The following is a 22119-nucleotide window of genomic DNA, read 5'->3' as shown; positions in this document are numbered from 1 at the left end:
GGCCAGATGTTATACACCGGGGCAAGAGGTCTGATGTTATACATCGGGGGGGGGGGGCAGAAGTTATATACTGGGAGCGAGGGGCCAGATGTTATACCCGGGGGGCATGAGGTCTGATGTTATACATCGGGGGAGGGGGGGGCAGAAGTTATATACTGGGAGCGAGGGGCCAGATGTTATACACCGGGGCAAAGAGACTGAATGAGAAACCTGAAATCAATAATTAGGACACGTGTTCCAATACTTTCTCCATATTGTGTTTTAGCTGTATCCACGACACAATATACGGTACTTATTTATCCAGGTCATGTTTGAATCCTCTTTTGCAACAGTTTTAAGTTACACTTGTCTACCCAGCATTACTCAAACATCCTAATACCCCAAAATGCCCACCTTGGGGCATATCTGCATATACACCAACCCTTTGGGTCATTTTCACATGACAACTTTCATAGGATAAAATGTCAGGATTTCAATCATCCACTATACTAAACTGTGGTTACATTTTCATGAAAAGAAAATCGCAAAAAATAATTTTGAAGTTATTAATTACAATGTATCATCATCACATTGATCTTGTAAGACAAATTGCTAATGGTGGAATAGTCAGATTTCTATGAATTGCGTTAGGATGAGTCTATTGTCAGGTTGTGGTTAGTTCTTCTAACTAGGTCGTCTGGGACTTGAAGGTACGTTTGACATTTAAAGTCTAAAGCTTTGTTGGTATTATTGGGCTGATGCACAGTGCTGGACAGGATGCGGGGAGCCACGCCGTAGCGGACGGTGATGAGGGCGGAGGGTGGTGGTTGCCGGTATGACGCAGAGTAAACGCTTCTCGGCTCTTCAGAGATTTGCTTTCTCCAGTTTTTTTGCTTTTCTTGCAAAAGCCCAAAATTGGTTGGAGGATCTGAAAAAGAGACAAATATTATTTCACCCTCTTTTACTCCTTTTTTATGTAAATCTTCTTAAGACCTGTAATTTGTCATAAATATGTAATTTATCTGGTGTAAATGCCGCTGTTCTCCTGACTCTGGCGCTGTATTTCTTTTATTCCCGCGCCTCTTCATTCCTGAAATATGATCATGTCTTACGTGTATATAAATGTCACTCTTTTTAGCCAATAGGGCGGTGACTCCCACAAAACCCATTGAGGTCCCGCCCACTTGACCGTCAAGACTAGATTCATATACAAGGATGAAACGGCCATATCTCAGGAACGATGAGGGACAGAAACAAAAGAAAAACAAGGTTGGGTTTAGGAGGAGAGCGGCATTTACACCGCATACATAAATGACATGCCATATTTATGATAAGTGAGAGAAAACACCGTGTGCACAGCTATACTGTGGTGCTTAGACTAGGTTCCCAGACCTTCAATACAAATAGAAAGAAGTCTAGCACTCAACTTAAGCGGCAAAAGATTTGATTTATTTGTAGCACTCGAAACGTTTCAGTCCATAAGGACTTTCTTCAGTCACTACAAAGTCATAACAAAATAAACAAAATAAAGAGTACAACCAGTACAAAACAACGAAAGTATATACAAATGACAAAAAAACAAAATATCATATAAACATATAAAGCCGATAACAATGAGGACATCATAAACGATCATATCTGAGTAAATATATGAAGGCAGTGGATATATAGCAAATAGCTCCGCTCAGTGCCAAATGAGGTGATAGTGAGTTGTTGTGAGGACCGATATAGCCAGAAGAAAGCAAAAAGGGAACAAAAAACGTACCGTGCCGTTAGAAGCCCGTAGGGCTGGGTTCAGAAAGAGCAGGGATGCACAGAATGTGCCTAATAAAATGCAGAAAGAAGACAATCGGTAAATGGAGCAGGGGGAACTCCCTGCTCCATTTACCGATTGTCTTCTTTCTGCATTTTATTAGGCACATTCTGTGCATCCCTGCTCTTTCTGAACCCAGCCCTACGGGCTTCTAACGGCACGGTACGTTTTTTGTTCCCTTTTTGCTTTCTTCTGGCTATATCGGTCCTCACAACAACTCACTATCACCTCATTTGGCACTGAGCGGAGCTATTTGCTATATATCCACTGCCTTCATATATTTACTCAGATATGATCGTTTATGATGTCCTCATTGTTATCGGCTTTATATGTTTATATGATATTTTGTTTTTTTGTCATTTGTATATACTTTCGTTGTTTTGTACTGGTTGTACTCTTTATTTTGTTTATTTTGTTATGACTTTGTAGTGACTGAAGAAAGTCCTTATGGACTGAAACGTTTCGAGTGCTACAAATAAATCAAATCTTTTGCCGCTTAAGTTGAGTGCTAGACTTCTTTCTATTTATATTTATGATAAGTGACTCATGAAGTGTTTCTGTAAAAGCTGACAATCTTTATGAATTAGCAATTCTAGAATTCTTATTATTTATAATGTCTTCTCCTCTTGTTTTTTTAAAAGAAGCGTATGACTAAATTGATAACTGTGACGAGTTGGCGGCTTGTCCCTACATACTGACACTCTCCAATCAGTGTTGCCAATATCAGACTGCGTAAAGACACACTTGTTCTTTTAAAAACTCCCTGGGGAATAGCCAAACTCTGCTATAAAGGTGAGGTTGTGGAAGACAGATTCATGCCGCAGAATGAGCACAGCAGCAAGACACAAGGTAGTTATAGTGCAACAGCAAGGTCTCCAGCAGGCAAGAGTTCAAAGCATCCCTTGCTTGAAGTTGATGGACATGTGTCTTTTTTCCATATTAACTATGTAAAGAAGGCTGGGGTTTCAAGTTGTGCTGTTCAAGTTTTTTTTGAAGAAGCAACAAGAAATAAGCAAAGCTGAAGACCGTTGTCGCAGTAGTTCGGCCAAGGAAACTTAAGGTACCGTTACACTAAACGACTTACCAACGATCACGACCAGCGATACGACCTGGCCGTGATCGTTGGTAAGTCGTTGTGTGGTCGCTGGAGAGCTGTCACACAGACAGCTCTCTCCAGCGACCAACGATCAGGGGAAAGACTTCGGCATCGTTGAAACTTTCTTCAACGATGCCGAAGTCCCCGGGTAACCAGGGTAAATATTGGGATTACTAAGCGCAGGGCCGCGCTTAGTAACCCGATATTTACACTGGTTACCATTGTAAAAGTAAAAAAAAAAAAAACAGTACATACTCACATTCCAATGTCTGTCACGTCCCCCGGCGTCAGCTTCCCTGCACTGTGTAAGCGCCGGCCGTAAAGCAGAGCGGTGACGTCACCCCTGTGCTCTGCTTTACGGCCGGCCGGTGCTGACAGTCAGTACGGGAAGCTGACGGCGGGAGACGTGACAGACATCGGAATGTAAGTATGTACTGTTTTTTTTTTTTTTAACTTTTACAATGGTAACCAGGGTAAATATCTGGTTACTAAGTGCGGCCCTGCGCTTAGTAACCCGATATTTACCCTGGTTACCAGTGAACACATCGCTGGATCGGCGTCACACACGCCGATTCAGCGATGACAGCGGGTGATCAGCGACCAAAAAAAGGTTCTGATCATTCCCCAACGACCAACGATCTCCCAGCAGGGGCCTGATCGTTGGTCGTTGTCACGCATAACGATTTCGTTAACGATATCGTTGCTACGTCACAAAATGCAACGATATCGTTAACGAAATCCTTATGTGTGAAGGTACCTTTAGTGCAGCAGATGAAAGACACATCATGCTTAGTTTCCTGCTAAATTGGAAGATTTCCAGCAGTGCCATCAGTGCAGAACTGGCAACAACCAGTGGGACCCAGATGCACCCAACTTCTATTCAGAAAAGTCTGGCTAGCAAAATGGCAGCAGGTTCCCTGGAGTAATGTGAAATATTTGGTTGTAACAGCAGACAGTTTTTTGGAGAGGGGTACAATAATGAGGGTCTGCAGGCAACAGTGAACCACAGAGGAGGGTCCTGCACGTTTGGGGTTACATTTCAACAAATTGAGTTGGGGATTTGTTCAGGATCTCAATGCTGAGAAATACAGGCAGTTACTTATCCATCACGTAGACCATCAGGGAGGCTTCTGATTGGCTCCAAATTTAGTATGCAGCTGGACAAAGACCCCAAACATACGGCCAATGTCATCAATAACTATTATCTGCGTAAAGAAGAACAAGGAGTCCTGGAAGTGAGGATTTGGCCCATTTCCTTTCCACTGCAATGGGGAGTACATGGGGTGTACACTGACACCATCCGTGTGCTAGCTGGGATTTTTACAGACCCATAGACTTCTATGGGTGATTTTGATTTAAAAAAGTGATGAAATTTGACATGTCTCCATGATTATTTGCGGACACAAAAAAACACGGACATGTGAACAGGTCGTTACAGGGTAATAAATGCACATTCTGTCTGTTTAAAACAGACATCTGAATGAGGCCTAAGCTGCGGGATCACGTCTGACACCGGGAAATTGCTGAATTAAACATTCTGATACTATTGAAATGGAATAAGAAAAATTAAATAAACTTTTCTTTTACCCGTAGAAGGAAAGTCAGATTTCTCTGGAGCCCAGGTCAGACAGTTTCTATCCCAACTCCGAAGAGGAGGCAAAGTAGAGTTGCCGCGTCTTATGTAATGGTCGTCATAGTGTGAGACTAAGTGTCCAGAACCGGGCTCTCCGTGATGGGACAGCAAATGATGTCCTGGTAAACCCTGGAATATGGAATACAAATATGTCATTTTCCCCAGTTTTCAGTTTTTCGGAATTGGCTTTTACAGCAAGAAAGTCACAATGGACATGACTGCAAGGCACTGAAATCATTGGATGTGCGCTAATTACAACGGGCTGCCATAATCTGGAACTAAAGGCATAATGTGATGCCAGGGGTGTACATAGAAATCATAGGGCTCCAGAGCAGAAGTTCTAATTGCTCCAACCTTCCCCCCCAAAAAAGGAAAAGTAAGAATATTCAGCAGGGTAACAGAAGAGCATATCTCACAACTTAGCAGCCTTTGTAAAGTAATTTTCCTCCTGCTGGAGCCCTAGATTCCCATTCATTGCACCCATAAAGTATGATGCCAACAAAAGTGCCACACAAACACTGTGATACCCCATATTGAATTCTTGCACAGTACCCTAGACATGCACAGTATGATGATCCTACTGTACCCACCCCTCAACTCCCCCAGAAAAGTATGGTGACCCCAACACAGTATGATCCTCCAACTGTGATCCACCATACAGTCCTTCATGTAGTATAATGGAAACTAGGAGTACACCAGGAGCATATAGGTAATTTGAAAAATGTAATATTTTATTAAATCACATATAATATCATATAAATTTGCAAAAACCAGTAATATACAAAAGAATCTAATAGAGTACAAAGCTAAAGGATGGTAAAAACGTGAGTGAGCATCCCCCGGTGTACACCGTCATCAGAGCCAACATGCATACCAAAAGGTGGAAGAAATGTACAGCTGCCAACTACCTGTCACACTGTCCATGTGAAATGCCAGAAGCGGCGTAAGGTGACAGGTGAATAAGAGCGGCTCTTACCCAAGGAAGATCAATGCGAGGCACCAAGACGGGGCACACCGGATGAGATCCACAGACCGACCCCCGACGCGCGTTTCGCCCACGAGTGAAGTTGCTTTTTCAAGGGGAGATGCCCAGGAGTGTATGTGGCTCCCTTAAATGCCGCCGGCCGGAAACCACAGACTGGTCTGTGGCCAGTGTTTTGCGGGTGTGCGCATGCGCTGTGCTCCTTCACTTGTCCTCCGCCGCGGCGGCGTCTGTCCTGGCCTTGCGCGTGCGTCCTGGATCTGTTTCCCAGGCGCCCGTGCGGGGTGTGACGCCTTCCGTGACGTTGTACTCGGCTGGCAGCGCACGCATGCGCCGTTCTATCCTGCATCCATTGGCCGATATCTACCATGTGAGCGGTCACATGGTTTCCGGCCGGCGGCCTTTAGCTTTGTACTCTATTAGATTCTTTTGTATATTACTGGTTTTTGCAAATTTAGATGTAAATTATATGATATTATATGTGATTTAATAAAATATTACATTTTTCAAATTACCTATATGCTCCTGGTGTACTCCTATTTTCCATGGTCTGTATGGAGTTGGGTTCCCTTTCGGGTGAGGGGCAGTGTGGCACTACCTAGTGCTCTATCCTCTCTGTGGTATTTAGTATGCTGCCTGGTTTTTGTATCATGTAGTATAATGGGCCTACATGCAGTATAATGGCCTCACACTGTATAATGGCCACCAAACAGCCCTCCCCATAGCATGATGGATCCCACACAAATATTCACATTGTACAATTGTTTACATACAGTAAAAAGGCTCCCAAATAGCCTCCCAAATATTATAATAGCCTGCACATAGCCTTCCATATAGCATAATGCACCCCATAGTCCTCCATATAGCATAATGCACCCCATAGTCCTCCATATAGCATAATGCACCCCATAGTCCTCCATATAGCATAATGCACCCCATAGTCCTCCATATAGCATAATGCACCCCATAGTCCTCCATATAGCATAATGCACCCCATAGTCTTCCATAAAGCATAACGCACCACATAATCCTCCATATAGTATAATGTACTCCCCATAGACCTCCTTATAGTATAATGCACTCCCCATAGTCCTCCATATAGTATAATGCACTCCCCATATTCCTCCATATAGTATAATGTACCTCCAAAGTCTTCCATATAGCATAATGTACGCTCTTAGTCCTCCATATAGTGTAATGCACCCTCTAGAAGTGGAAATGGCGCACCCGCTAGTGCTGTGGGGTACTCAGGCCAGGTCCGGCGGTACTTAAAGGGGTGGTCACGGAAGAGATGACCCGGTCCGTGGCCCTGGGCGTCCAACAAAAATGAAGGGAAGTGGAAAATAAAGTCTATGGGGGATAATTTGTGACGCCACCTGTGATGTTTGGCCAGGATGGCCGACGCTGCTTAAAGGGACCGCTGGGGCAGACGGTAACACAGCGAAGATGGTTCTGCTCCCCACAGGTGTAGTGGGGCCCCAAGGCTACCGGTGCAGTTGGTAAGGGATGATAGACGGTGGGGCGCAGGACTGAGGGGACAGGAAATAATTAGAGAACACAGGGGTTGCAGTTTCCTTTACCTTTTACTTGTGAATTGCAGGTGCAGTCCGGGGCACAGGTTGCAGGTATTGATGGCATTCGGGCAGCCTGGGAGTTACTTGGGATCCACCTAGCCAGGTGGGTTCGGAGGCCTTTCTTCTGTGCTGTATTTTCTGTCCCTTGCTGCCTGAAGCTTTACACAAGTTCCTCTTGGTGTCTGTTACTCCTAACCCATATGGTTCACAGCATGAGCCTTTCATGGGCACTGTCTTCTCACTGGCAGCCCCAGGCTCCTGACCTGTTGTGGTGCCTCCAGGTGTTAGATGGGCCAGGAGACCTGCAATCTCCTGCCCTCTGGTTCTAGTTGCTGGGCCTTTAGTACCCGTGCAACCACGGACTCCGGTGTCCGGTTTCTTTTGTGCTTAATCCTGAGAAGAGCTCAGTCACAGTTCCACTCCCAGTCTCTCCCCTCACATGCTTCCTCTCCCTTCACTGTCTCACAGTAAACTCTCTAACCCAGCCTCCAGACCAGAACTTATAGGGAAGTTCCCCTGAAACCGGGTTTAGAGCTCCCCCTTCTGGTCTGGAGTCAGGAAGGTGTTGTATGTTTGTGTTACCTGCTAAGGGGATCCCTCCTTACTTCCAGGCATGACATCACCCTCCCCCATGTGGAAGGCAATGCCATTGTGGCAACCTGACTCCTGGGATGCCACACACCCCTATAAGGAGCCAGGTGTGTTTTCAAGCTCAACTGCAGCTTTCATGGTTAATGATTGTCGTGTTTAGCACATATTAACTATCATAATGCTAAACTAAACAAAAGCTCAATCCAGAAGGCTCAGTTTCAATATTAAGGAACTTTTTTTTACCTCCATCCTTTTTAAGAAATATCTCCTCTGTATTCGATCTGGTTTAGTGCCTGAGAACTGTACAAAGTCTTTTTGATAGCAGCTCTTGGATGGTGAAAGATTGCTTCTCATAAACTAAAAATAAAAACAAAGAAAAAAACACAATAAATGAAAATGTGTATTATAATAAAGATAGATGTTCAAATGTAATAATGAAGACATATAGTAACAGCCACTATTTAAATAAACTGTTTCAATATTTTGATATGATTGCATTGCTCTGTCCCTACAAAATTAATAAAAGGTACACATGCATATGAGCCTTTGAAGAATGGTACACCTAAAGGTAATCTGCCATTAGGTTTTTTCCACCTAATCTGAGATAAGTATAATATAGGGGCAGAGACCCTGATTCCAGTGATGTGTCACTTACTGGGCTGCTTGCTATAATCTTTGTAAAATTCCTTTTTTATCAAGAGGAGATTATTGCTACAGGACTAATAAATCTGTTGCCATGTAGTCCTCCTAATTTATGAGCTCTATGTAACCCCTCCCCAACACTGATTGTCAGCTTTCTGCCTATGCACAGTATACACAGAAGGCTGCCAAACAGTGATGTGGGCAGGGTTATAAAGAGCTCAGCATTTAGAGAACTGGTAGATGTGCAGCAGATAAAACACTATGTTTGTGTGCCCTATGCACTGTGCTTGTGTAATGTGTGAGCTATTCTTGAGTGGTGTATGCACTGTGCTTGTGTAATGCGTCCTATGTGCTTATATGACAAGTGGGCTGTGCTTGTGCGACATGCTCTGTGCTTGTGTAACATATGTGCTGCGCTTGTGTGATGTGTGCGCTGTGCATGAGTGACTTGCACAAAGCTTATGTGACGTGCGCTATGCTTGTTTGATGTATGTGCTGTGCTTGTGTTATGTATGTGTTGTGCTTGTGTAAAGTTTGTGCTGTGCTTGTGTGATGTACAGTATGTGCTGTGCTTGTGTGATGTATGTGCTGTGCTTGTGTTATGTATGTGCTGTGCTTGTGTAAAGTGTGTGCTGTGCTTGTGTGATGTACAGTATGTGCTGTGCTTGTGTGATGTATGTGCTGTGCTTGTGTTATGTATGTGCTGTGCTTGTGTAAAGTGTGTGCTGTGCTTGTGTGATGTACAGTATCTGCTGTGCTTGTGTGATGTATGTGCTGTGCTTGTGTAAAGTGTGTGCTGTGCTTGTGTGATGCATGTGCTGTGCTTGGGTAACGTGTGCGCTATGCTTGTGTGATGCATGTGCTGTGCTTGTGTAACGTGTGCGCTATGCTTGTGTGATGTATGTTCTGTGCTTGTGTAATGCATGTGCTGTGCTTGTGTAATGTGTGCGCTATGCTTGTGTGATGTATGTTCTGTGCTTGTGTGATGTATGTGCTGTGCTTGTGTAATGTGTGCGCTGTGCTTGTGTGATGTATGTGCTGTGCTTGTGTGATGTATGTGCTGTGCTTGTGTGATGTATGTGCTATGCTTGTGTGATGTATGTGCTGTGCTTGTGTAAAGTGTGTGCTGTGCTTGTGTGATGTATGCACTGTGCTTGTGTGATGTATGTGCTGTGCTTGTGTGATGCATGTGCTGTGCTTGTGTAATGTGTGCGCTATGCTTGTGTGATGTATGCACTGTGCTTGTGTGATGTATGTGCTGTGCTTGTGTGATGCATGTGCTGTGCTTGTGTAATGTGTGCGCTATGCTTGTGTGATGTATGTGCTGTGCTTGTGTGATGTATGTGCTGTGCTTGTGTGATGTACAGTGGGGCAAAAAAGTATTTAGTCAGTCAGCAATAGTGCAAGTTCCACCACTTAAAAAGATGAGAGGCGTCTGTAATTTACATCATAGGTAGACCTCAACTATGGGAGGCAAACTGAGAAAAAAAAATCCAGAAAATCACATTGTCTGTTTTTTTATCATTTTTTTTGCATATTATGGTGGAAAATAAGTATTTGGTCAGAAACAAACAATCAAGATTTCTGGCTCTCACAGACCTGTAACTTCTTCCTTAAGAGTCTCCTCTTTCCTCCACTCATTACCTGTAGTAATGGCACCTGTTTAAACTTGTTATCAGTATAAAAAGACACCTGTGCACACCCTCAAACAGTCTGACTCCAAACTCCACTATGGTGAAGACTAAAGAGCTGTCAAAGGACACCAGAAACAAAATTGTAGCCCTGCACCAGGCTGGGAAGACTGAATCTGCAATAGCCAACCAGCTTGGAGTGAAGAAATCAACAGTGGGAGCAATAATTAGAAAATGGAAGACATACAAGACCACTGATAATCTCCCTCGATCTGGGGCTCCACGCAAAATCCCACCCCGTGGGGTCAGAATGATCACAAGAACGGTGAGCAAAAATCCCAGAAGCACGCGGGGGGACCTAGTGAATGAACTGCAGAGAGCTGGGACCAATGTAACAAGGCCTACCATAAGTAACACACTACGCCACCATGGACTCAGATCCTGCAGTGCCAGATGTGTCCCACTGCTTAAGCCAGTACATGTCCGGGCCCGTCTGAAGTTTGCTAGAGAGCATTTGGATGATCCAGAGGAGTTTTGGGAGAATGTCCTATGGTCTGATGAAACGAAACTGGAACTGTTTGGTAGAAACACAACTTGTCGTGTTTGGAGGAAAAACAATACTGAGTTGCATCCATCAAACACCATACCTACTGTAAAGCATGGTGGTGGAAACATCATGCTTTGGGGCTGTTTCTCTGCAAAGGGGCCAGGACGACTGATCCGGGTACATGAAAGAATGAATGGGGCCATGTATCGTGAGATTTTGAGTGCAAACCTCCTTCCATCAGCAAGTGCATTGAAGATGAAACGTGGCTGGGTCTTTCAACATGACAATGATCCAAAGCACACCGCCAGGGCAACGAAGGAGTGGCTTCGTATGAAGCATTTCAAGGTCCTGGAGTGGCCTAGCCAGTCTCCAGATCTCAACCTTATAGAAAACCTTTGGAGGGAGTTGAAAGTCCGTGTTGCCAAGCAAAAAGCCAAAAACATCACTGCTCTAGAGGAGATCTGCATGGAGGAATGGGCCAACATACCAACAACAGTGTGTGGCAACCTTGGGAAGACTTACAGAAAACGTTTGACATCTGTCATTGCCAACAAAGGATATATTACAAAGTATTGAGATGAAATTTTGTTTCTGACCAAATACTTATTTTCCACCATAATATGCAAATAAAATGTTAAAAAAACAGACAATGTGATTTTCTGGATTTTTTTTTTCTCAGTTTGTCTACTATAGTTGAGGTCTACCTATGATGTAAATTACAGACGCCTCTCATCTTTTTAAGTGGTGGAACTTGCACTATTGCTGACTGACTAAATACTTTTTTGCCCCACTGTATGTGCTATGCTTGTGTGATGTATGTTCTGTGCTTGTGTGATGCATGTGCTGTGCTTGTGTAATGTGTGCGCTGTGCTTGTGTGATGTATGTTCTGTGCTTGTGTGATGCATGTGCTGTGCTTGTGTAATGTGTGCGCTATGCTTGTGTGATGTATGTTCTGTGCTTGTGTGATGTATGTGCTATGCTTGTGTGATGTATGTTCTGTGCTTGTGTGATGCATGTGCTGTGCTTGTGTAATGTGTGCGCTGTGCTTGTGTGATGTATGTTCTGTGCTTGTGTGATGCATGTGCTGTGCTTGTGTAATGTGTGCGCTATGCTTGTGTGATGTATGTTCTGTGCTTGTGTGATGTATGTGCTATGCTTGTGTGATGTATGTTCTGTGCTTGTGTGATGTACAGTGGGGCAAAAAAGTATTTAGTCAGTCAGCAATAGTGCAAGTTCCACCACTTAAAAAGATGAGAGGCGTCTGTAATTTACATCATAGGTAGACCTCAACTATGGGAGACAAACTGAGAAAAAAAAATCCAGAAAATCACATTGTCTGTTTTTTTAACATTTTATTTGCATATTATGGTGGAAAATAAGTATTTGGTCAGAAACAAAATTTCATCTCAATACTTTGTTGGCAATGACAGAGGTCAAACGTTTTCTGTAAGTCTTCACAAGGTTGCCACACACTGTTGTTGGTATGTTGGCCCATTCCTCCATGCAGATCTCCTCTAGAGCAGTGATGTTTTTGGCTTTTCGCTTGGCAACACGGACTTTCAACTCCCTCCAAAGGTTTTCTATAGGGTTGAGATCTGGAGACTGGCTAGGCCACTCCAGGACCTTGAAATGCTTCTTACGAAGCCACTCCTTCATTGCCCTGGCGGTGTGCTTTGGATCATTGTCATGTTGAAAGACCCAGCCACGTTTCATCTTCAATGCCCTTGCTGATGGAAGGAGGTTTGCACTCAAAATCTCACGATACATGGCCCCATTCATTCTTTCATGTACCCGGATCAGTCGTCCTGGCCCCTTTGCAGAGAAACAGCCCCAAAGCATGATGTTTCCACCACCATGCTTTACAGTAGGTATGGTGTTTGATGGATGCAACTCAGTATTATTTTTCCTCCAAACACGACAAGTTGTGTTTCTACCAAACAGTTCCAGTTTGGTTTCATCAGACCATAGGACATTCTCCCAAATCTCCTCTGGATCATCCAAATGCTCTCTAGCAAACTTCAGACGGGCCCGGACATGTACTGGCTTAAGCAGTGGGACACGTCTGGCACTGCAGGATCTGAGTCCATGGTGGCGTAGTGTGTTACTTATGGTAGGCCTTGTTACATTGGTCCCAGCTCTCTGCAGTTCATTCACTAGGTCCCCCCGCGTGGTTCTGGGATTTTTGCTCACCGTTCTTGTGATCATTCTGACCCCACGGGGTGGGATTTTGCGTGGAGCCCCAGATCGAGGGAGATTATCAGTGGTCTTGTATGTCTTCTATTTTCTAATTATTGCTCCCACTGTTGATTTCTTCACTCCAAGCTGGTTGGCTATTGCAGATTCAGTCTTCCCAGCCTGGTGCAGGGCTACAATTCTGTTTCTGGTGTCCTTTGACAGCTCTTTGGTCTTCACCATAGTGGAGTTTGGAGTCAGACTGTTTGAGGGTGTGCACAGGTGTCTTTTTATACTGATAACAAGTTTAAACAGGTGCCATTACTACAGGTAATGAGTGGAGGAAAGAGGAGACTCTTAAAGAAGAAGTTACAGGTCTGTGAGAGCCTGAAATCTTGATTGTTTGTTTCTGACCAAATACTTATTTTCCACCATAATATGCAAATAAAATGTTAAAAAAACAGACAATGTGATTTTCTGGATTTTTTTTTCTCAGTTTGTCTCTCATAGTTGAGGTCTACCTATGATGTAAATTACAGACGCCTCTCATCTTTTTAAGTGGTGGAACTTGCACTATTGCTGACTGACTAAATACTTTTTTGCCCCACTGTATGTGCTGTGCTTGTGTAATGTGTGCGCTATGCTTGTGTAATGTGTGCGCTATGCTTGTGTGATGTATGTTCTGTGCTTGTGTGATGTATGTGCTGTGCTTGTGTGATGTATGTGCTATGCTTGTGTGATGTATGTTCTGTGCTTGTGTGATGTATGTGCTGTGCTTGTGTAATGTGTGCGCTATGCTTGTGTGATGTATGTTCTGTGCTTGTGTGATGCATGTGCTGTGCTTGTGTAATGTGTGCGCTATGCTTGTGTGATGTATGTGCTGTGCTTGTGTGATGTATGTGCTGTGCTTGTGTGATGTATGTGCTATGCTTGTGTGATGTATGTTCTGTGCTTGTGTGATGTATGTGCTGTGCTTGTGTGATGTATGTGCTGTGCTTGTGTGATGTATGTGCTATGCTTGTGTGATGTATGTTCTGTGCTTGTGTGATGCATGTGCTGTGCTTGTGTAATGTGTGCGCTGTGCTTTTGTGATGTATGTTCTGTGCTTGTGTGATGCATGTGCTGTGCTTGTGTAATGTGTGCGCTATGCTTGTGTGATGTATGTTCTGTGCTTGTGTGATGTATGTGCTATGCTTGTGTGATGTATGTTCTGTGCTTGTGTGATGTATGTGCTGTGCTTGTGTAATGTGTGCGCTATGCTTGTGTAATGTGTGCGCTATGCTTGTGTGATGTATGTTCTGTGCTTGTGTGATGTATGTGCTGTGCTTGTGTGATGTATGTTCTGTGCTTGTGTGATGTATGTGCTGTACTTGTGTAATGTGTGCGCTATGCTTGTGTGATGTATGTTCTGTGCTTGTGTGATGCATGTGCTGTGCTTGTGTAATGTGTGCGCTATGCTTGTGTGATGTATGTGCTGTGCTTGTGTGATGTATGTGCTGTGCTTGTGTGATGTATGTGCTATGCTTGTGTGATGTATGTTCTGTGCTTGTGTGATGCATGTGCTGTGCTTGTGTAATGTGTGCGCTATGCTTGTGTGATGTATGTTCTGTGCTTGTGTGATGCATGTGCTGTGCTTGTGTAATGTGTGCGCTATGCTTGTGTGATGTATGTTCTGTGCTTGTGTGATGTATGTGCTGTGCTTGTGTAAAGTGTGTGCTGTGCTTGTGTGATGTATGTTCTGTGCTTGTGTGATGCATGTGCTGTGCTTGTGTAATGTGTGCGCTATGCTTGTGTGATGTATGTTCTGTGCTTGTGTGATGTATGTGCTGTGCTTGTGTGATGTATGTGCTATGCTTGTGTGATGTATGTTCTGTGCTTGTGTGATGTATGTGCTGTGCTTGTGTAATGTGTGCGCTATGCTTGTGTGATGTATGTTCTGTGCTTGTGTGATGCATGTGCTGTGCTTGTGTAATGTGTGCGCTATGCTTGTGTGATGTATGTTCTGTGCTTGTGTGATGTATATGCTGTGCTTGTGTGATGTATGTGCTATGCTTGTGTGATGTATGTTCTGTGCTTGTGTGATGCATGTGCTGTGCTTGTGTAATGTGTGCGCTATGCTTGTGTGATGTATGTTCTGTGCTTGTGTGATGTATGTGCTGTGCTTGTGTAAAGTGTGTGCTGTGCTTGTGTGATGTATGCACTGTGCTTGTGTGATGTATGTGCTGTGCTTGTGTGATGCATGTGCTGTGCTTGTGTAATGTGTGCGCTATGCTTGTGTGATGTATGTTCTGTGCTTGTGTGATGCATGTGCTGTGCTTGTGTAATGTGTGCGCTATGCTTGTGTGATGTATGTGCTGTGCTTGTGTGATGTATGTGCTGTGCTTGTGTGATGTATGTGCTATGCTTGTGTGATGTATGTTCTGTGCTTGTGTGATGCATGTGCTGTGCTTGTGTAATGTGTGCGCTGTGCTTGTGTGATGTATGTTCTGTGCTTGTGTGATGCATGTGCTGTGCTTGTGTAATGTGTGCGCTATGCTTGTGTGATGTATGTTCTGTGCTTGTGTGATGTATGTGCTGTGCTTGTGTGATGTATGTGCTATGCTTGTGTGATGTATGTTCTGTGCTTGTGTGATGTATGTGCTGTGCTTGTGTAATGTGTGCGCTATGCTTGTGTGATGTATGTTCTGTGCTTGTGTGATGCATGTGCTGTGCTTGTGTAATGTGTGCGCTATGCTTGTGTGATGTATGTGCTGTGCTTGTGTGATGTATGTGCTGTGCTTGTGTGATGTATGTGCTATGCTTGTGTGATGTATGTTCTGTGCTTGTGTGATGCATGTGCTGTGCTTGTGTGATGTGTGCGCTATGCTTGTGTGATGTATGTTCTGTGCTTGTGTGATGCATGTGCTGTGCTAGTGTAATGTGTGCGCTATGCTTGTGTGATGTATGTTCTGTGCTTGTGTGATGTATGTGCTGTGCTTGTGTAAAGTGTGTGCTGTGCTTGTGTGATGTATGTGCTGTGCTTGTGTGATGTATGTGCTGTGCTTGTGTGATGTATGTGCTGTGCTTGTGTGATGTATGTGCTGTTCTTGTGTAAAGTGTGTGCTGTGCTTGTGTGATGTGTGCGCCGTGCTTGTGTGATGTATGTGCTGTGCTTGTGTGATGTACAGTATGTGCTGTGCTTGTGTAACGTGTGCGCTGTGCTTATGTGATGTATGTGCTGTGCTTGTGTAACGTGTGTGGTGTGCTTATGTGATGTATGTGCTGTGTTTGTGTGACGTGTGTGCCGTGCTTGTGTGATGTATGCCCTGTACTTGTGTGACGTATGCACTGTGCTTGCGTGATATATGCACTGTGCTTGTGTGATGTATGCCCTGTGCTTGTGTGACATGTGCGCTGTGCTTGCGTGATATATGCACTGTGCTTGTGTGGCATATATGTTGTGCTTGTGTGATATGTGCTCTGTGCTTTCGTAATGTATGCAATGGGCTTGTGTGACATATGCACTGTGCTTGTGTGATGCATGTGCTGTGCTTGTGTAACGTGTGTGGTGTGCTTATGTTATGTATGTGCTGTGTTTGTGTGACGTGTGTGCCGTGCTTGTGTGATGTATGCCCTGTGCTTGTGTCATGTATGCACTGTGCTTGCGTGATATATGCACTGTGCTTTGTGATGTATGTGCTGTGCTTTTGTGTCGTATATATGTTGTGCTTGTGTGATATGTGCTCTGTGCTTTCGTAATGTATGCAATGGGCTTGTGTGACATGTGCTGTGTTTGTGTGGCATATCTGCTGTTCTTGTGTAACGTATGTGCTGTGCTTGTGTGACGTGTGCGCTGTGCTTGTGTGATGTATGCACTGTGCATGTGTGATACAGTATATGTGCTGTGCTTTTGTGGCATATGTATTGTGATTGTGTGATATGTGCGCTGTGATTTTGTGACGTATACAATGTGCACTATGCTTGTGTGATGTGTGTGCTGTGCTTGTGTGATGTATGCACTGTGCTTGTGTGATGTGTGTGCTGTGCTTGTGTGATGTATGCACTGTGCTTGTGTGATGTATGCACTGTGCTTGTGTGATGTATGCACTGTGCTTGTGTGATGTATGCACTGTGCTTGTGTGACGTGTGTGCTGTGCTTGTGTGATGTATGCACTGTGCTTGTGTGACGTGTGCACTGTGCTTGTGTCATGTATGCACTGTGCTTGTGTGATATATGTGCTGTGCTTTTGTGATGTATACAATGTGCGCTGTGCTTGTGTGACGTGTGTGCTGTGCTTGTGTGATGTATGCACTGTACTTGTGTGATGTGTGCGCTGTGCTTGTGTGATACAGTATATGTGCTGTGCTTTTGTGGCATATGCGTTGTGCTTGTGTGACATGTGCGCTGTGCTTTTCTGATGTATACAATGTGCGCTATGCTTGTGTGACGTGTGTGCTGTGCTTGTGTGATGTATGTGCTGTACTTTTGTGGCATATATGTTGTGCTTGTGTGATGTATGTGCTGTGCATGTGTGATGTATGTGCTGTGCTTGTGTGATATGTGCTCTGTGCTTTTGTAATGTATGCAATGGGCTTGTGTGACGTGTGCTGTGCTTGTGTGGCATATCTGCTGTTCTTGTGTAACGTGTGTGCTGTGCATGTGTGATGTATGTGCTGTGCTTGTGTGATGTATGTGCTGTGCTTGTGTGATGTATGTGCTGTGCTTGTGTGATGTATGTGCTGTGCTTGTGTGATGTGCATGCTGTGCTTGTGTGATGTATGTGCTGTGCTTGTGTGATGTATGTGCTGTGCTTGTGTGATGTGCATGCTGTGCTTGTGTGATGTATGTGCTGTGCATGTGTGATGTATGTGCTGTGCTTGTGTGATGTATGTGCTGTGCTTGTGTGATGTATGTGCTGTGCTTGTGTGATGTATGTGCTGTGCTTGTGTGATGTGCATGCTGTGCTTGTGTGATGTATGTGCTGTGCTTGTGTGATGTGCATGCTGTGCTTGCATGACAAGTGTGCTGTGCTTGTGGAATGTGTGCGCTGAGCTCTTCTTATGTGAATTTCCTTATCAGACAAAGCATGGACATCTTCATAAAGAAAGAAGAAATTAAAGATGGGTGACAACTGTGCACAATCACACTGTGAACATTGCCCAAACTGTACCTAAATAACGTATTCAAGGGATTTAATTCTAGAAAAATTCCCTTCTCCAAGTTATGACTTAAATATGCATAATGAATATCGCCACCTTGTGGTTATTGCCGTTTTTCACATCTGTACGTATATTATTATATTTGTGTCTCTGCTTTATGACTCCAGTCCTTGTATCCTGGCGCATCACATTGAGTATGACGCTGAACATGCTGCTCACAAATGTAGATAATTTAGATGACAGGCGGCACAGGATTTTCTTTCCAGAACTCTGAGGTCCCTGGGATTTCTTCTGACAGTTCTGCAATTGTTCCTGGTGGAGCCTTCCAGACAGTGGTGTTACCAGTTAGCACCAGTCGTTAGGTTACATAGATGATTTCAGATTTTAGTCCGATGATCCTGGCAGACGGTAGCGGTGGCATCAGACATTGCCTGACACATTGCACAGACAGTGAGGGGGCTGTGCGGATTCAGCGGTGCTCAGAATGTGCTGTAGAGAAGTAGGCAGCGCATGTAATGAAAAGCACGGTGACCCAATGGTTAGCAATGTTGCCTCGCCGTGCTCGGATCATGGGGTTTACTAAAGATAACATCTCCATGGAATATGTACAGTATGTGCTTCCTGTCTTAAGAGATCCTCCCCAAATTCTCCAATATAATCCACATTCCAAAATCATACTGGTTGGGTAATCTAGTTTCCATAATCTGCCTGGGACAGGAAAATTAGATTGTGAGCTCCACTGGGGACAGGGTCTGCGGGAGTGAGGGTAATCTTTGTACAGTAAGGCAAATCTCAGTGAATGGCCGCTTTATTGGAGGCACCGATCTACCACCCATTGGGTTAATCGCCTTTGGTCTTCAGAACTGCAGCTATTCATTGAAGAGTACATTCCAGTGACTGTTGAAATCATTCTAGACAAATATTGGCCCATGATGGAGGACAGGATAGCATCTCACAGTAGCAGCAAATTACATGGAGGTATTGACATGTCCGGAATGGCCCTTTCCACCTCGTCCCAGAGACGTTCTCTAGGTGGCTCCAAAGACCAGGGACGAAACGAGAAGTCACGATCATGTTCCTCTAATCCAATCCATGACTATTTCACCCTCGTGGCAATGGTGCATTGTCCTGCTGATAGCGTCCTTCTGCCATAGGGTAAACTACTGCCATAAAGGTCGGGTACAATGCTTAGATAAGGACCCATGATGTGCCCAAAACACAATTCCCCGCACCATTACTTCACCTACACAAGTTGGCACCTGTCAAGAAGGGTTCACCGGTTCATGTTGCACGTGCAAAATTCTGACCCTACCAGGGGCATGATACACAAGCAATCTGGAAACATCTGACCAGACAATGTTTCTTCGATGCTCAATGATAAAGCTTTTGCTCCCATTTGCCCACTGTCGCCGTTGAGGGCACCTCCCATGACTGAAAGCCAGGGGCTGCTGGGAGGAAATAAGTTCATTTTCTCCTTGTAGCCGCACGATCAGTAAAATGCCCAGACAGTATTGTAACGCTATTGACCTGCAGAGTAACTGTAAATCTGTACGTAAATAGCTTTTTCCAAGGTGATACGTTCCCTTTAAGACTCTTCTTGTTGGGCAGGTGGACGTAACAGGAATAGACTAACTCAGACACGGACTTTTGCGTAAAAAAACTTCTGAGCTTTTCATCTGAGCCTGACCCAAAAGGTCCTTGTGAAGGAAGAGGGAGCAGATGAGGCATCGCATATTGTGATTGGTGGATCCTGTATCATCTACTGTGTATAGAGGTTACATTTCCTTGAAATCCTTTCTGTGATGATAATGAAACTGCTGAAAAGTCTTCTACACAGAACAGCAATTGTGAATCTCTGGTATAAGATTATGAGACCAGTGTAAAAATTGTAAGATTTCTGGTTTTTTTTTTCATAGATGCAGAAAATTGAAAAACAATATTATAAAAATAAAATAAAAATATATTTAGCATAAAAAACTGTCATTTTCTTAAGTGAATTTAATTTTATATTTTTTTAAATAATTATCCAATGGCTCTGATTGCGCATATTTGCAGGATCTTTTATTTGAACTCTTTTTTTTAAAACCTATAACATGTTTATCCCTATTTGTATTCATGTTTTTTTGTATATACTGTACGTTTACCTGAATTTTGTCTGTAGTTTTTATCAGAAAAAATATTCTCTTCTTTTGTTTATCTGATCACGCCTATATAAAATCAAACAACGTAAAACAAAAAAAAATGGAAAGAACCCTTGTTCTTCATAGGGCTAGATGAATAAAAAAAGCCCCTATATTGTTTTTTTATGTACGGTATGTGATGTCTGATGGGGGAGTCCCGTTTGGGGTTTACTTCTATTAAAAGACTGGGAAACCCCATCTAGCAAGTGTCGGCAGTGACGGAATACGGACAGGGACCAAATGAAGAGGGGACAGTGAGTGGGTTTTTTTTGGCTTCTTTGAATGACAAGAGCAGGTGGGTTGTAATCAAATATTGCACTAAGTAAGAGGAAGGTTATCAAAAATAGGACACAATTCCCTTTCCCCAATTTATAACCTTGCTATTTGTACCACAATGACGCCTTCGTACATGGAAAGTACCTTTTTTCGCTCCTCCGCCCAGTTCCCAATGAGCACTCTGTTAGAATATCTCTGCTCGATCCTCCATCCCGGCAGAGATCCATTCTTAGCACAAAGGGGATATGTCGCCATAGTGAGACTGGATCTGTCTGCTCTCCGGAGATCACGTCTCACTGTTCTGTCTGCAGTCGGAATGTTTACCGTTGCCATGGGAACCACATTGACAGCTGAGTTCCATTCATCAGCAGATATCCAATGGATACGGCCGTGTCAACCTCCTAAGAAAAGTAACGATTCACCTACAGTTAATACAGGGTCAAGATCACTTAAACAGCGCCTTTAGCCCCTTAACTTGAGCTTTTTCGTCTTAAATGACCAGACAGCTTTTAGAGATTTCGCACACATTGTGGTTTAACCCCTTCACCCTCCAAGCCTGTTTCCACCGTCCCGACCGGGCCAAATTTTACAATTCTGACCACTGTCACTTTATGTGGTAAAATTTCTTTGATATGACTTGCATGTATTTCTGAAGAAAAAAAATGGAAATATGGCAAATTTGGAAAATGTCGCAATTTTCTAACTTTTCGTTTTTATGCCTTTAAAACAAAGAGTTATGTCACATAAAATATTTAATAAATAACATTTCCCACATGTCTCATTTACATCAGCACAATTTTTGAAACAATTGTTTTTTTTTGTTAAGAAGATATAAGGTTAAAAGTTGACCAGCGGATTTCTCATTTTTCCAACAAAACTTACAAAGCCAATTTTCTTCAGGAACCATCTCACATTTGAAGTGACATAAAATACCCAAAAGTGACATCATTCTAAATCTGCACCCCTAAAGTTTTTCCTTTGCCTGCCCTTATTCACACACTGAGGTTAACTCTGACACATGGTAAGGTTTTAATATTTGACAGTGTAGGACCTTCCCGAACAGGGTCACCTTGACGTGGTGGGATGGCTTTTATGCTATTTTTGATCAAAACAGTATTACTAAGAACCCTGTGTTATTTCAATGCACTTTTGCTTTGTGTTTTATCTGAATGTTGTGTTAAGACCCATGAACTGAGAGCCGATTTGGACACTTTTTTTTGGTGTTGGAGAGTCCAGTAAAATAATGAAAGTAACGAACATGAACGAAAAGAATAATAAGAAGAGATGAGTCTAATAGGTCCTAATGCTGCCAGTGAAATTTTGTAAATACATATACAGAAGTTGCTCAACTTTCGTATAATATCCTCTTGTCCACAGGCTGCTTTCATTATTGCACTTTATTCTAGTGAAGTGAAACAGCGCCACAATTGTCTGCTGGCTGCATTTGGCATTGCAGCCGATCGATAAATGGAGCTCCAATAGCTGAAACAGCCCATAAATCAAAGTATCATTGCTTCAGGACTCCACACAATACATTCAATATTAGAATAGTGTGAAAAATTCTGCAACTCCTGTTTTTCTTTTCAGTTTTTCACCATTTTCAGGATCGAGGCTTGCTTCATTAAATGGACACATCTACCGAAACCCGTGATAATGTCCAAATGACACAACTGCACTGCTCAATACAAAAGAGGTCTCTGAATTATTACACGTCAGAGATTATATTAATCTGACTAGCATCATTAGAGTCCACGGCTACAAATGGAGTAGAGGTAAAATGGCACAATATATTTCTGTAGGGAAGCACAGAAGTCACATACAAGTCACAGTGATGGTGATATTTTACCACAACTCGCGGATGGC

At 43.4% G+C, this 22119-nt stretch overlaps 1 protein-coding gene across 1 annotated transcript; it reads right to left on the bottom strand.

The window, feature by feature from the left end:
* Positions 1 to 291: 291 nt before the first annotated feature.
* On the bottom strand, positions 292 to 20568 carry CFAP107 (cilia and flagella associated protein 107). The gene is made up of 4 exons (XM_069741395.1): positions 20401 to 20568; positions 7912 to 8025; positions 4476 to 4650; positions 292 to 907 (listed from the first exon to the last, which is right to left on the bottom strand). Exons 1-4 carry the CDS (start codon positions 20509 to 20511, stop codon positions 627 to 629), a joined length of 681 nt encoding a protein of 226 aa, XP_069597496.1. The 5' UTR covers positions 20512 to 20568; the 3' UTR covers positions 292 to 626.
* Positions 20569 to 22119: the final 1551 nt, after the last annotated feature.

The sequence above is a fragment of the Ranitomeya imitator genome, chromosome 10 (assembly GCF_032444005.1).
Source record: "Ranitomeya imitator isolate aRanImi1 chromosome 10, aRanImi1.pri, whole genome shotgun sequence".
Taxonomy (NCBI): domain Eukaryota; kingdom Metazoa; phylum Chordata; class Amphibia; order Anura; family Dendrobatidae; genus Ranitomeya; species Ranitomeya imitator.
Note: the sequence above shows the minus strand (reverse complement) of the source record. Positions and strands in the feature narration are given on the sequence as shown.